At 54.9% G+C, this 15,719-nt stretch overlaps 1 protein-coding gene across 1 annotated transcript in view; it reads left to right on the top strand.

Annotated features, from left to right (window-relative positions):
- Positions 1-585: 585 nt before the first annotated feature.
- LOC105510417 (rho GTPase-activating protein 27-like) overlaps positions 586-15,719 on the top strand; it is a 51,796-nt gene continuing 36,662 nt past the window's right edge. The window contains exons 1-13 of the mRNA XM_011940179.1: positions 586-1,555; positions 5,668-6,075; positions 6,581-6,763; positions 7,005-7,085; positions 7,158-7,241; positions 7,588-7,655; positions 7,970-8,060; positions 8,859-8,963; positions 13,852-13,950; positions 14,880-14,991; positions 15,118-15,240; positions 15,324-15,422; positions 15,625-15,711. Coding sequence (XP_011795569.1) covers positions 1,499-1,555; positions 5,668-6,075; positions 6,581-6,763; positions 7,005-7,085; positions 7,158-7,241; positions 7,588-7,655; positions 7,970-8,060; positions 8,859-8,963; positions 13,852-13,950; positions 14,880-14,991; positions 15,118-15,240; positions 15,324-15,422; positions 15,625-15,711 — 1,597 coding nt within the window. The 5' untranslated portion in view covers positions 586-1,498. The remainder of the gene's footprint in view (positions 1,556-5,667; positions 6,076-6,580; positions 6,764-7,004; positions 7,086-7,157; positions 7,242-7,587; positions 7,656-7,969; positions 8,061-8,858; positions 8,964-13,851; positions 13,951-14,879; positions 14,992-15,117; positions 15,241-15,323; positions 15,423-15,624; positions 15,712-15,719) is intronic.

Genomic DNA, 15,719 nt, shown 5'->3' with positions numbered 1-15,719 from the left:
TGTGTGTGAGTCCGCATCCCTAGCCTCAGGGTGGGGACAGAGAGATGGGTCAGGTGTGTGATAAGCATGAGGCCTCCAACCTTCTGTGATTCCTGCTGTCCTCTGCCCTGGTAGGGAGGAGGGGATTAGTCTACCCCTGGGGTCTGGGCTTCTGAGTCAGGCACGGGGAATGGGACACTGGTACGAGAGCTTTTGCGGGCAGAGCAGAGCGTGGGGCCCAGTCTTACTCCTAGTGTGATCTCTCCAAGTGTCTCATGCCCCACATTCACACTGTGCCTGGCTCTGCTTGGGGTCCTTGTCCCCAGCCCACAATGGGTACAGGAGAGGAGGGGCTGAGGGACACGGCAGGGGAGAAAAACAGAGCCAGGGTGGGGGCCGGAGGAGGAAGAATAGGCCTAGAGTGGGAGGGCGGGGGTCAGAGCCTGACCTGGAAGGGAGGTGGCCTTCAGCAGGGGTGGGCTGGTGGGCTTAGTGCTGCCTGACCCTTAAGCCTGGAGAGGAAGCACTTCTAAGGGAGGAGGGAAGACAAGATGGGCCTATGGGCTCAGAGGAGGGGCTGCAACTTCTCACTCAGGGCATGTGGCTGGGATCTAACACCGCACACGAGGAGGTGAAGGGAAGAGAGGCCAGGGAGAAGATCTAGTCTTCCTCCTGGAAGAAGCTGGTGGCCCTCTTCTCTGGGTCCTTAGAGAAGAGGGGACAGGCACGGGCATACTTGTACATGTATGTGGACACGCAAGTGGGAGTGGGCCCATGTGGGCATGCAGGCAGGGGAAGGCACGTGCATCTTGGTGACTGAGTCTGGAGGAGACAGACCCAGGTGTTCAGGCGGGCAGAGAGTGGTGTGGTCAGAATTCTTCCTGTCGTCCTCGGGGCTGGCACAGTCCAGACGCCAGCTCCCTGTGATATCACATCTGCCCAGACCCCTTCCTCTTTGGGAACCCTTCCCCTCCCCCCACACGCTTCCTCTTTCCCATTACGCCCTCCCTGGGCCTAGAGGGAGTGGACAACCACTCATTGTCCTGTTTCCGCCCCAGGAGCCACTCCAGGCCAGCCCAGGCCCCCAGCACTCAGCACCCCCTCTGCCCGCCCTGTCTGTGCAGTGCGCCCCTCCCCCACAGGCTCAGCTGTGATTCTCTCTGTGCAGTTTGTGCTGTGCCTGGGTCTGGCCGTGATCTTCCCCTGTGCAGCCCACACCATGGCTATGTCTGGGCCTGGGATGCGGCTCACTGATCATTAGAGCACTGAGTGGGGCAGCCAGCGGTGTTTCTAGAAGCATAAAAATACCCCCAACCTAAGGCCCCTCCACCCGACCCGCCCCAACACAAGCAACACTTCCGCAGCCCTGACAGGAAATGGGCTGGAGTCTCAGCCTCCCGCCATCTCGAGGCAACTTCTTGTTTCCCTGTTGCCCTGTGCCAGCACTGGGGTAGTGCCCCCTGGGCTCCACCCCCAAAACCTTCCCAGGGCTCTGTCCCGGCAGCTCGGAGGGGCCAGGATGGTGGACATGATCGCCAAAGTGACTAGGAGGCAAAGTCGAGCCTTGCGGGCACAGGTAGGGGACGCTGGGGTCAAGGGGTGCCCCGTGGACCTCTACCCCAAGCCCTGTTAGGAGCTGCGCGAGCTGGGGCTCAGAGCAGGGAGGCTCTTGGAAGTTGGGGCTCATACTTCCTTTTCTCTTTCTTTCTTAGAGGCCCTGCCCATCCAAGAGGTGGTCAGCTTGGGGCAAGAGTGGCAGGACTGCCACCTGCTTGTGGACAGGGGAGAGAACTGGAGACAAGGGGTGAACCACTGTAAGGAAGTGCCAGGGGGCTGGGCAGCCTGGAGCTTGACAGCCAGGTCCCTCTTGGCTCCTCCTCTGGCCTGGGGTGGGAAGGCCACTTCTTGTCTCTAGGATGTGGCCCAAGAGCCTTTGGCTCTGTGGTCAGGCCCCTGCTTATGAGCTGCATCTGGGTCTTGCTGGGCCTCCACGCACGGGAGCAAGGAGGAGGGTAGGAGCGGCAGGCGCTGCTGTAACTCCTTGAAGGCCAGAGGATGTGGAGGGCGTGACTGCACCTGGTCCCAGGAGCTGGTCAGAACCCAGCTGAGGCTCTGCCAGGAGAGGAGGCATCTCTAGCTCAGCACTGCGCGGGGTCTGCAGAGAGTTCTAGAGTTTGAAGGGGCCTCAAGGATGCTGCAGTTCAACGCCCACCACAGGGCTGTGGCTTCCCTAACAGGGAGTAGACTCTGCTCAGTCACCTCCAGCAAGGGTCCCCTACTACCTCCAGAAGCAGCCTGTGTCTCTGGCAGCCCCAGTCCTCAGAATGCTTCCTTCAGAGGAATGCTGCTCTGCCCCTGCAGCGTGATACCATGTCTTCTCTTCCTTGTGACAGCCCTGTCGTGCTGGGGGGACCTAAACGTCTACCTCCCAAATCTCCTCTGTACCTGCTGGGGATGTTCCTTTGTGTGAAGACCCCATCAGCCTCACTGGCCTGGGACTACTTGGGGACTCAGAGCCACAGCCCACAGCCTGCCAAGTAGAAACTCCTGCTCCAAAGAGCCTGCTCCTTATCGGCTCATCCACCCCTGGTGGGGCCTTTCAACCCCTGCCCCAGTGGGTTCAGCTGGGAGGATGGCAGGTGTGTCTGGTTCCTCTGCCTTCCTCTCCCTGCTGCTTCCATCCTGCCCTCCCCAGGAGTCTCCTGGTTTCTGTGGCTCCAACCTTCCTCCTCAGAAAACTCAACTCATTCCAGGCTCTCCTGCCATGTCAGGCGTGTTTGTTGCTGAAACTTGGCATGGGTTAGACTTGTGTACTCAAGCAGTAAGTGTTCGTGGCAGACCTGCTGTGTGCTTCAGGGCATTGGCCCAGCTGCTGGGCGGCAAATGGAATCAGCTACATTATTCTTAGTCTTGCTCTCAAGAAAATCCTGCCTTTTGGGGCAGAGGAGGTGGGCAGATGGCTGGACAACTGGCTGCCCACCAAGGCAGAACGCCATTGGGCCCCACCAGAGCAGTGAGCAGAGTGCCAGCAGGTTTGGCCTCTCCCTGGAGAGGCTTGTCAGCTGAGCACCGTGAGACACAGGATTTGGGTAGGCAGAGAACCAGAGAAGGGAATTCCAGGCTGAGGGAACGGCTGGAGCAAAGGCATGGAGGTGGGAGGATGCCTTTTCTGTTGGGGGCCAGTGAGAGTCCTGTTGTGGTTGGACTACAGGATGCCACATCAGGGCTGTGGTGGGGGTAGAGAAAGGAGAAGTGGGGTGGAGGGTCCCCTCTCAGCCTCACAGGAGCCTAGAGGAAGGGGAGAGGAGCGAAGAACTGATGGGCTGGGATCCCCAGCTCTCTCTGACCCCTGGGCGCCTGGGGACCAGCACCCTGTAACATCCTCTTCTTTGACAGTGTTTTCCTTTCTTGCTTAGCAGTGATCAGCACTGACATGCTGTCCATTTACTCATCACCCCTGCCATTTACACACAGGTGCACTTGAGTGCCAGCTCTGCCGGGGAGGGATTTGTGTCCCTTTCTTCACTGCTGCATTCCCCGTGCTTCGAACAGTGCCTGGCGCTGAGCAGGCGAATCTTTGTTGGGTGAACAAATGTTCTTCTTTTCCTTATTCTTTTTGTTGTTTTGGCTTGGTTTGCTTTGCTTTTTTAGCATCAGTTTGGTGAAAAATGAATTTTTTTTTCTTTTTGGCATCTGCCTAAGGCTCAGGGAGAGGCCACCTTGAACAGGTGCTTCCTCTTTCGAGGAGTTTACAGCTTAGTGATGGCGTCACAGTCAGCAGAGGAACTTCTGTGATTTTTTGAAAGTTTTGTAGTACAAAATTTTGAGGCTGCAGGAAAGTTCAAAGAAAACAAAACAAAAATAAACCCCTATAATCACAGTACTCAGAGGGGACCTCTGTTAGCATTTTGGAAAGTTTCTGAAAACAAAAATTGAAATGTGAAAATCCGCTTTCCCCTGAAGTTTTGTGTATGCTTAGAAAATAGTAATCGGCCGGGTGGCTCATGCCTGTAATCCCAGCACTTTGGGAGGCCGAGGTGGGTGGATCACCTGAGGTCAGGAGTTCAAGACTAGCCTGGCCAACATGGCAAAACCCCATCTCTACTAAAAATACAAAAATTAGCCAGGTGTGGCGGCGCATGCCTGTAATCCCAACTACTTGGGAGGGTGAGGCACGAGAATCGCTTGAACGTGGGAAGCGGAGGTTGCAGTGAGCCGAGATCACACCACTCTACTCCAGTCTGGATGACAGAGAGAGACTTTGTCTCAAAAAAAAAAGAAAAAAGAAAAGAAAATAGTAGTAATGCCATACTGCTGCCTGGGGTTCGAGAATGTAGTCGTGTGTCCCTCTGTGGGGCTGAGGGTGCTGGGCTGAATGTGGGGGCATGGCGATGGCGGGAATCTTGGGAAAAGGCTGGAACCTGGCACCTGAGCTGAGTCCTGACGAAGGAATTGGAGTCAGCCAGGCATAAAAAGGGGTGGAGATGGGCTTGGGCAGGCTGCAAATGAGCCTAGGCCTGGAGGAAACACAGCAGGGAAGGTGGGGACCTCTAGCAACTGGTGCTACTGGAGTTTAAAGTTCAAGGGAAGGGGCAAGGAGTGGCAGGAAATAATAGTGGAAGCACAGGCTGGTGAGGGGACTGTCTCTTGTGCCTGGTTAAGGGCTTAGACTTTGCCCTGCAGCCCGCAGGGACCTCTGAGGTGTGAGTCAGGAGAGCCTCTCTTCTGGGAGGCTTAAGTATGGCTAGGTTTATGTTCTATGTGATTGAACCCCCAGCTGCCCTCACTCTCCTTTGGGGTGTTGGAATATGATTCACCTCTCTTTGCCCCTCCATTCTCCAGCCCATCTGGCTGTCCTCTCTCCCTCTCTTGTCTGGAATTGGTTCTGACACCTGCAAACTTCACCTTGAAAAGTTCAGTCCCCAAATCCAGACACGGTACTGAGTCCAGTCCCAGAGCTTTCTGGGCTGGGAGGGAAGTGGGGTGGGAACTCTTCATGGGGCTTTAAGAACGCAGCTTGAACCCGGGAGGCGGCTGTTATAGTGAGCCGAGATTGCACCACCACACTCCAGCCTGGGCGACAGAGCAAGACCCCATCTCAAAAAAACAAAAAAAGAATGCAGCAGGGCCCTGAATGGGCACCACAAACAGGGGCATGCCCCAGGCCACTTCTCAGTTCCTGCCCAACCTCTGACTTGCCTCTGTGAGTACACAGTTGTGAGAACTGGGTTATCAATATTTTATTATTATTGATAAATAAAATTAATGTAACTGACCCAGCCATCTGGGGCACTGAATACTTCACAAAGCATTTTCAAGAGCATTTCCTCATTCACTCTTCACTACAATTTCCGGAGTAGGCAGAGCAGACATTTTACACCCAGGAAACTGAGGCAGAGAGGTAGTGTGACTTTTCAAAGGTCGCCCAAGGGGCTAAAGCTCAGGGAGAGGCCACTTCAAACAGGCGCTTCCCCTTTCAAGGAGTTTACATATTAGTGATGTTGTCACAGTCAACAGAAGAACTGTGATTTTTAAAAAGCTTCGTTGTACAAAATTTTGAGGCTGCAGAAAAGTTTAAAGAAAATAAAACAAAAACAAACCCCTATAATCGCACTGCCCAGAGGGGACCTCTGTTAGCATTTTGGAAGGTTTCTGAAAACACAAAATTCCTCCTTTTTCCTCCCACAGGTGGACGACCCCCCGGAGCCCGTGTACGCGAACATAGAGAGGCAGCCCCGGGCCACTTCGCCAAGCACCACTGCGGTCCCCCTCCCCAGCCCAGTGTGGGAGACGCACACGGACGCGGGCACCGGGCGCCCCTACTACTACAATCCAGACACGGGAGTTACCACCTGGGAGTCGCCCTTTGAGGCTGCCGAGGGTGCCGCCAGCCCAGCCACCTCCCCTGCCTCGGTGGACAGCCACGTGAGCCTCGAGACCGAGTGGGGCCAGTACTGGGATGAGGAGAGCCGCAGAGTGTTCTTCTACAACCCGCTGACGGGCGAGACGGCCTGGGAGGACGAGGCCGAGAACGAGCCCGAGGAGGAGTTCGAGATGCAGCCGGGCCTGAGCCCTGGCAGCCCCGGGGACCCGCGGGTGAGGGGCGGGGCCAGAGTGGGCGGGTCTACCTCTGAGCTGCTCTGATCCTGCCTCCTGCTCCCAGAGACCCAGGGACACGCGGGTGAGGGGTGGTGATGGGTGGGCAGGGCTACCTCTGAAAGCCTTTGACTCCTTCTCCTGCTCCCACAGACCCAGGGACCCCGCCGTGAAGGGCGTGCCTGGAGTGGGCGGGACTACCTCTAAGCACTTCTGACCCCGCCTCCGTTTTATAGACGCGGGAGCACAGGGTTGGGGCAGGGCTGGAGTGGGCGGGGCTACCTCTGAGTGCCTCTGACGCCTTCTGCTCCCACAGCCTCAGGGACCAGAGGGTGAGGGGCGGGGCCAGGGTGGGCGGAGCTACCTCTGAGTATCTCTGACTCTACCTCCTGCTCCCACAGCTCCAGGGACCAGAGGGCAAGGGGGTGGGCCTGGTCCAAAACGGCAGGGCTAGCGGGCAGTACTGGCCATCAGAGCCTCTGACTCTACCTTCTGTTCCCCGCAGCCCCCCACCCCTGAGACGGACTACCCCGAGTCACTGACCAGTTACCCCGAGGAGGACTATTCTCCCGTGGGCTCCTTCGGTGAGCCCGGCCCCACCTCTCCCTTGACCACACCCCCCGGCTGGTCTTGTCATATCAGCCAGGACAAGCAGATGCTCTACACCAACCACTTCACCCAGGAGCAGGTAGGCGAAGCGGGCAGATGGACCTGGCCAGCCTCGGAGTCCTCCCCACAACCTTCCTCACTAATAGGTCGCCTGAGTGCTCTAAATTGTAGCTCCCACACAGAGCCTAAACCTGTCAAACGCATCACCTGCACCTGCCCCTCCAGACTCCCTGGTGCTGTCTTGGAACCTGGTTGGAGGGCACCTTTTCCTCCCTTCTCATGAGCGGGGCGGGAGGCCCTGACCGTTCCTCTCCCCGCAGTGGGTGAGGCTGGAGGACCCTCACGGGAAGCCATACTTCTACAATCCAGAGGACTCCTCCGTTCGATGGGAGCTGCCCCAGGTAACAACCTGGGGAAAGGGGGGTGCTGGGGAGAGAGGAAGAGATCACATACGACTGTGTCTTTCTCCCCAGGTCCCTGTCCCTGCCCCTCGAAGCATCCATAAATCCAGCCAGGATGATGACACCCCAGCCCAGGCCAGCCCTCCAGAGGAGAAGGTAGGGGAGGAGCCATTGAGGTCCTGGCAGGACCACCACAGTAGCATTGGGGGGCTTCTGGAGGTCTGGGAGGAGGGACTGGGCGGGACATATCTGTCTTCCCCATAGGTCCCTGCAGAGCTGGATGAGGTTGGGAGCTGGGAGGAAGTCTGTCCTGCCACAGCTGCTGTGAGGGTAGGCATCACCCCCTACCCCCAGCCAGGTGGTGGGGCTGGCGAGGAGGGTTCAGTGGGGCCATGGGCTCAGACCATAGAGAGTGGCAGCTGAGCAGGTGACCAGCCTCTACTCCCCATAGCTCACCCCTTAACTACCCACTCTTGCACCTTCTCTCTCTTTTCTCTCTTAGACCAAGACGTTGGACAAGGCAGGGGTGCTCCATCGCACCAAGACAGCAGAAAAGGGAAAGCGGCTCCGGTGAGAGCCCATCTACACCCAGGCGGGGGCAGGGTGGGCCTTGATGATGTTCACTGAGCACTTCCTATACGCCAGGCTCTTGTTAATCCTCACAACAACTTTGTGAGTGGTCCTCTGTGGATGTGAGACACTGAGAGATAAAGTGATTTGCTCAAGGTCCCTTGGCTGCTAGGTGTTAGAGTCGGGATTCTAACCCTCATAGTGGGGTGCCCTAGCCTGTGTTCCTAAGCTCTGACTTGTTCCTGGGGTAGGAGGGCCCTCAACCCAGGACCAAATCTAAGTTCTGCCACCCCTACTTCCCCACCCCCACCTAGGAAGAAGCACTGGAGTGCCTCCTGGACTGTGCTGGAGGGTGGCGTCCTGACATTCTTCAAGGACTCAAAGACCTCAGCTGCAGGCGGCCTGGTAAGGCCAGGCCCTCAGGGCAGGGACCACCCCATCTGCTTTTATTTATTTATTTATTTATTTATTTTTGAGACAGAGTCTCGCTATGTTGCCCAGGCTGGAGTGCAGTGGTGTAATCTCGACTCACTGCAACTTCTGCCTCCTGAGTTCTCCTGCCTCAGCCTCTTGAGTAGCTAGGACTACAGGCATGTGCCTCCATGCCTGGCTAATTTTTGTGTTTTTAGTAGAGATGGGGTTTCACTATGTTAGCCAGTCTGGTCTTGGTCTCTTGACCTCAGGTGATCCGCCCACCTCGGCATCCCAAAGTGCTGGGATTACAGACGTGAGCCACATGCCCAGCCCCCATCTGCTCTATCTAATCTGGCTTGGAGATGACGATGTCTGAGAGAGTGGTCCATGAGTGTCAGAGGAGCTGGGCCTTGGCAGGAAGGGGGTGATGCTGGCAGCTTCACTCCAAGACAAGTAGTTTTAGCCCACTGGAGATGGGGAACAGTCTTGAGGGTGGCCAGCTCCAGTCTGGAGGGCAGGGAGGCTGGGGGCGGGCATACCTGCTTGCAGGGATGCAGACTGTGCTCCTTTCCTGTCCTCCCCTGGATGGGTGGACAGCAGTGGACAGGCCAGCCAGCAGGCTCTGTGGTTAAGAAGCATCAGGGTCTGGGTTCAGGAACCCTTGGGGCTCTTTTCCCCAGAGTTGTTTCCTGGCCATGCCATAGACCCCATCCTATTCATAGGGTCAGAGTGCCACAGCAGACATGTCTGAGCTGAGGGCTCCCTGTGACCTTCCTCCCTCTCCCACAGAGGCAGCCTTCCAAGTTTTCCACCCCCGAGTACACAGTGGAGCTGAGGGGGGCCACTCTCTCCTGGGCCCCCAAAGACAAATCCAGTAGGAAGAATGTGCTGGAGGTAAGTAGCCAGGGTGGGGAGAAGGAGGGAAGGGGCTTAGTGATGCCTGTCAGCCCTCTGACAACTGTTGACCTGGAAATGACCTGGGGGTTTTTGACCCTTAATTCCCTATGAGCCAACATTGAGTGCAGCTTTTGGCTGTATTAATAGAGGTAGGAATCCAGAGCCAGAGAGGTGATATTGGTGCAGTTGTTGGCAGTGCTCTGGGATCCTTACTGTAGGCAAGCCCCAAGAAGGAGGACCGGGGAGGAATTGGGGCTACCAATTCTCGGGGCTCAAGGCCAATGCTGCCCCCCAACCCCAGGGGACCTGTCCTGTGTTTCTAACATCACAGATTCTGCAGTTCCCTCTCCAGGAGTTGAGTTAATAATAATCCTTGCCCTGGAGGGTGGTGAGGAGTAGTGCCTCTGGGAGAGGAAATTCTCTTGCCTAGAATGGCAGCCCTCATCCCAGCCTGAGAGAGACAGGAGGCTCCGTGTCCTTGGCTGCTTACTGTGACAGGCCTGGTTGGGAAACCTCTTTCTCCCCAGGTCCCCTTCCCTGCCCCATTTCTGACTGGACTGCATCCCCAGTGAGTAAACTGGGGCAGTGGAGAAGACTACCAGGCTACCCCCTCAGGAAGGGAGAGAAGACCCAGGAAGGGTACTCCCAGTGCCACACCCTTCACTGTCCACATGTTGTCTTGTTTGTAAACTACTCTTACCCTGACCTCAGTCCCTAGAAGGTTTGAGGCAGTTCACAACAGAAACACATGTGGTGAACTGGCAAATTCACTGAAAAGCCAGGACCACAGAAAACAAGTAAGAGATGGGACTCAAGATGGAGAGGAATTAGGGGGAGATGATGTACTAAGGTGGTGGTTACTGAAGAAAATTTAGCTCTGACTTTGCTGCTACGTGAGGTGAAAAGAGAAGGGCTATCAGGTGCATGTCTCTTTGTTGTTGAAAAAATAATAAAACCCACCTAGATGTTGAGGGAATCAAAGGTTTTTCCTAAGCCTTCACTCTTAAATTTCTTGTGTGTAGCTCCATGAAGATGGGATCTAGAAGCACGCGGCAGGTACCCTGCAAAACAGCTCCAGGGAGGTTTAATTCAAGATCTGGGGCTGCTTCAGGTAGCATCATTATGATAAGGCCAAGAGTATGACCTCATGTCTGAGCTCAGACAAAGCAATTCTGCAAGGAACCTGAGTGCGTCGTTTCGTGATTATTCACCAAGCTCCATTCAGTTCTAGAGCCAGGATATCTACAAAGCAAAGTTGGAAAACTGGTTTCATCTCATGAGCTACTCTGATGAGTAGGTCTGGAGTCTTGTGGGGTTTTGTTTTTGTTTTTATTTTTTGTTTTTGTTTTTAGAGACAAGGTCTTGCTCTGTTGCCCAGCCTGAAGTGCAGTGGCACGGTCATAGCTCACTAAAGCCACAAGCCCCTGGGCTCAAGTGATCCTCCCACCTAAGGCTTCCAAGTAACTAGGACTACAGGTGCATTCCATCACATCTGGCTAATTTTAGTCTTTAGAGAGATGGGGTCTCACTATGTTGGCCAGGCAGGTCTCAAACTTATGGCCTCAAGTGATCCTCCAGCCTCAGCCTCCCAAAGGGTTGAGATTACAGGTGTGAGCCATGGTGCCCAGCCTGGAGCCTTCCTTTTTTTTTTTTTTTTTTTTTTTGAGACAGGGTCTTGCTCTGTCACCCAGGCTGGAGTGCAGTGGCACCATCTCGGCTCACTGCAAGCTCCGCCTCCCGAGCTCATGCCATTCTCCTGCCTCAGCCTCCCAAGTATCTGGGACTACAGGCGCCCACCACCATGCCCAGCTAATTTTTTGTATTTTTAGTAGAGATGGAGTTTCACTGTGTTAGCCAGGATGGTCTCGATCTCCTGACCTCGTGATCCACCCGCCTCAGCTTACCAAAGTGCTGGGATTACAGGCATGAACCACTGCGCCCAGCCGCCTGGAACCTTCTTGAGAAGAATTCTGAAGCCTTCTCTGGGCTTGGCAGGGTAGAGTTCTGTGATCAACTAACAATATCTGCCATGGTGTTCAATTGAGGAGTGACATCACCTTTATTATTATTATTATTATTATTATTTGAGACAGAGTCTCACTGTGTTGCCCAGGCTGGAGTGCAGTGGCACAATCTTGGCTCACTGCAACCTCTGCCTCTTGGGTTCAGGTGATTCTCCTGCCTCAGCCTCCCGAGTAGCTGGGACTACAGGCACCTGCCACCACACCCAGCTAATTTTTTTGTATTTAGTAAAGACAGGGTTTCACCATGTTGGCCAGGATGGTCTCAAACTACTGGCCTCAGGTAATCTACCCACCTTGGCTTCCCAAAGTGTTGGGATTACAGCCATGAGCCACCATGCCCGGTCTGAGACATCACCTTTGCTAGGCATGTTTCTCCCCTTACTTTGAGGGCTAGGGATATCCTTCAAACAGTTCTCGATGAAGGTCTTCACTGATGGGCTTTTGATGAAAGTTAAAGAATAGGGCTTTCTGAGTTGTCTTTGCTGGCAAGGACTGGAAGGCAGGTGCTGCTCAGGCCAGTGGGAAGGTGGGCAGGCCTGAGTGGAAATCACGAGCCCCTGCCTCCTGGTTGACTGCTGGCCATCCTCCCTCCATGCAGGGTGGCCTGTAGGCAGCTCCAGGGTTTTCCTCAAGAGACAGCCCCAAATTTTATATCATTCAGGATGGATAGCTTTGTTGGACCCAGGAAATTTTCATAGCAGGTCTTCCTAGTCACCCCAAAGTCAGAGAAAACTTCAGCAACAGTCCCCTGAAAGCTGCTAGCATTTGCCTGTGCAGTCAGCAGGATAAATATTTTGTTAATTTGTTTGTTCTTAGAGATAGGGTCTTATTGTGTTGCCCAGGCTGGAGTGCAGTGGCCTGATCGTAGCTCACTGCAGCTTCCAACTCCTGGGCTCAAGTGATGCTGCCGCTTCAGCCTCTTGAGTAGCTGTAAGTATAGGTGCACACCAGCAAGCCTGGCTAATTTTTAAATTTTTTTCTAGACATAGAGTCTCACTATATCGCCTAGGCTTGAACTCCTGGTCTCAGGGACTCCTCCCACCTTGCCCTTCTAAAGCACTAGGATTATGGGCATGGCTGGGGGTGAATATTTTGTGAAATACATTGCTATGTAATGATACAGCTTTGCCTTCTATATGAAACTTGCAAATGTGAACTGATTATGTTTTGAGAGAGCTGCCAAAAATCATGGCTATTGTTTTAGAAGTGTTGTCAAGCCATTCTCTGAGGTAATCTTGAGCAGGGCTCTTGTCTGCTTTGATTAGAGTGAGGCTGTGTTATCTGCCTCTTGAAGGTTTTCTATCCTTTGCAGGGGAGGGCTAGGGGATGCGATATGCCATTTTCTTTTCTTTTCTTTCTGTTTTTTTGAGACAGAGTCTTGTTCTGTCGCCCTGGCTGGAGTGCAGTGGCGCAATCTCGGCTCACTGCAGCCTCTGCCTCCCAGGTTCAAGCGATTCTCCTGCCTCAGCCTCCTGAGTAGCTGGGACTACAGGTGCATGCCACCAGGCCCAGCTAATTTTTTGTGTTTTTGGTAGAGGCAGGGTTTCACCGTGTTAGCCAGGATGGTCTCAATCTCCTGACCTCATGATCTGCCCGCCTCAGCCTCCCAAAGTACTGGGATTACAGGCATGAGCCACCGTGCCCAGCCTCTTTTTATTTTAAAAAGCAGTTTAAATAGTCTTCAAGTATAAGTTTTAAAGGACAGCCAAAGACAGTCCACTCTAATTCTAGAAGTTGTGTCCTGGGGTCTGAGACAGTTTCTGTTGTCTCTGACTCTCACTGAATCGAAAGGGCAGGGTTGGTGTGAGCTGTTGCAGCTAAACATTCACGTTAACCTGAAACACTGGGTCCTCAGAGCCAGAGGCTGATGAGGGATCCATCTAAGCTGCCATCCAACTCAGAGAGGGCTTTGAGCATCAGTCCTGCGGTGGCAAGTTTCCATCTGGTGTTTTGTTTAATTTATTCTTCACGATGAAGTGGGCTAACAGAAGATGTGCTGCCCAGGCTGGAGTGTGGGAAGTGGTGGGAACTCCTGGCTGCAGAAGGTGGGACAACGTTTCTGAGTCCTCAGTGTGTGTATGGGGAGGGGCAAGGGGAGACCTTGCTTTCTCTGGGATCAGCCACGATCTGCTTTCAAATCCTCGCTCCCTATTTTCACTGTTGCTTCTAGTAGACAGGGGTCTCAACATAGGAAGTTTCTGGGTTTTTTGTTTTGTTTTGTTTTGAGATGCAGTCTTGCTCTGTCGCCCGGGCTGAAGTGCAGTGGCGTGATCTCAGCTCACTGCAACCTCCGCCTCCCGGGTTCAAGCAATTCTTCTGCCTCAGCCTCCCAAGTAGCTGGAATTACAGGAGCCCACCATCATGCCCGGCTAATTTTTGTATTTTTAGTAAAGATGGGGTTTCACCATGTTGGCCAGGCTGGTTTTGAACTCCAGACCTCAGGTGATCAGCCTGCCTCGGCCTCCCAAAGTGCTGGGATTACAGGTGTGAGCCACCGTGCCTGGCCTCACATAGGAATTTTCTTTCACCTAGTTTGCAGGCCAGTGCTCTGCATGAGGCCTGCCACGTTCTGTGGTTTGCAGGGAGGCAGGATGGGGGAGGGAAAGTGTACCAGACAATTGAGCCATGCAGCTCTGTGCTCATCACTCACTAGCTGTGTGCCCATGAAGAAGCAGCTAAAACTTGCTGAGCCTCAGTTTGCTCATCTGTAACACAGAGATGCTGTCACCCACTGCTTTAAGCGAGGCAGAAGATCCAACACTTGGCCTGGGGTGAGGCCCTTGCTCCATTAAGCTCTGAGTGCCTACCCCCAGGGCAGACCCAGGGTACCAGAGATGACCCAGTGACTTGTGTCCCTCCAGCTGCGGAGCCGAGATGGCTCGGAGTACCTGATTCAGCATGACTCGGAGGCTATCATCAGCACCTGGCATAAGGCCATTGCTCAGGGCATCCAGGAGCTGGTAAGCAGAGCCCAGAGCCTCTAGGGGTGGTGGGGAGGTGGTGGCCATTGTGAGTGGGGCCCTCTGCTCAGGCTTAGGGAGCTCTAAGGTACCAGTGGGTAATGTAAATGCAGTCCCCCACTAATGGCAGGGATGGCAGGGTAGGCTGCTGAAGACACTGCCTTCTGTAAGTCTGTGAATCCAGCCCTGGGGTTGGCGCTGCAGGAAGACTCTCCAGGTGACGGTAGGGGCACATTCTAAAGGAATTTCCCATTTCACGGGAAGCTGAAGGCCAAATACATACTCTGCAAGCCAACCAACGGCAGGCTGAAACTAGCAGATAAAATGTTGTTAAAGGATTGATTTTAATAGTCGACCATTTTTTTAAGGCTCAAAATACCAATTGCATAAGCAGAGCTAGGACAGGGGCTTTCTGACAACTACTGACCTGGAAATGACCCAGGGCTTTTTGACCCTTAATTCCCTATGAGCCAACATTGAGTGCAGCTTTTGGCTGTATTAATAGAGGTAGGAATCCAGAGCCAGAGAGGTGATATTGGTACAGTTGTTGGCAGAGCTCCAGCCACAGCTGGAGGTGCAGGCTCAGAACTGGGAGCCACGTATTGAGGAATGCTGACCTAGTTAGAGAAACTGAGTAAAACAGAGGAAGAAGGCTCCAGGTGGGTAGGGGTTGCCAGGATAGGAAGGGGTGTGGGAGAACAGGATGACTGTCTCTGCACCTTAAGGGCTCCACGCAGCCAAGGGAGGTGAATGTTCTCAGGCTCACTGGTGGAGATAAGGAGAGTTAACCTGGTTAAGGGAAGAGAGGACTCTTCGCTAAGGGTCTCCAGGCCATGACTGTTGGGAGTGCATTTCGGGTCCCTTGCCCCATCCTGGAAGGACCCGCAGCTGGCTCAAGGCCCCACCTTTCTGAGGCTATGGGAATCCAGTCCGCAGAGCTGCCCCCAGAGGAGGAAAGCGAGAGCAGCAGAGTGGACTTCGGGACGAGTGAGCGCCTGGGAAGCTGGCAGGAGAAAGACGAGGACACGCGGCCGAATGCAGGTGTGCGCAAGGCAGGATGGGCTGGGGGCTCCCAGGAGACCTCTCCTGGGGAATGATGATTGCTGGGGCCTGCCTGGCCTGCCCCGGCGCTGCTTCCTGACTCAGTCCTGCCCTCCCCCGCGGCAGCCGCGCCCGCCGTGGGCCCCGGGGGCCTGGAGAGCGACTTGAGCAAGGTCCGGTACAAGCTCCGCAAGTTTCTCCAGAGGCGGCCCACACTGCAGTCGCTGCGGGAGAAGGGCTACATCAAAGGTACCCGAGGCCTGCAGGGGGCAGGGACCCGGGGACTGGGACGGGGCGCAGGCTGGACGGGAACTGACGAGCTTCTCCCCTAGACCAGGTGTTCGGCTGCGCGCTGGCCGCGCTGTGTGAGCGCGAGAGGAGCCGGGTGCCACGCTTTGTGCAGCAGTGCATCCGCGCCGTCGAGGCCCGCGGTACGTGCGCTGTGGGGGTGAGGGAGGCAGGCATTGGGGTGCCCGCAGGTCTCCTGCCAGGACCGCAGGCTGAAGACCCCTGGATGGAAGCAGGGTCCAGGAGGAAAGTACGGAGTGCCCCGACTGGGAATCATAGCAGGGACCCGTAGCCCCACCCTACCCCCACCCCCGAACCTGGGATCAGCGCCTCCCTCTGCCCCAGGGCTGGACATCGACGGGCTGTACCGCATCAGTGGAAACCTGGCCACCATCCAGAAGCTGCGCTATAAGGTGGACCATGGTGAGGCCGGTCCCCAC

The sequence above is a fragment of the Colobus angolensis genome, unplaced genomic scaffold (assembly GCF_000951035.1).
Source record: "Colobus angolensis palliatus isolate OR3802 unplaced genomic scaffold, Cang.pa_1.0 Scaffold187, whole genome shotgun sequence".
In the NCBI taxonomy this organism is placed as follows: Eukaryota; Metazoa; Chordata; class Mammalia; order Primates; family Cercopithecidae; genus Colobus; species Colobus angolensis.
The sequence above is the reverse complement of the archived record's forward strand: the minus strand, read 5'-3'. Positions and strand labels throughout refer to the sequence as shown.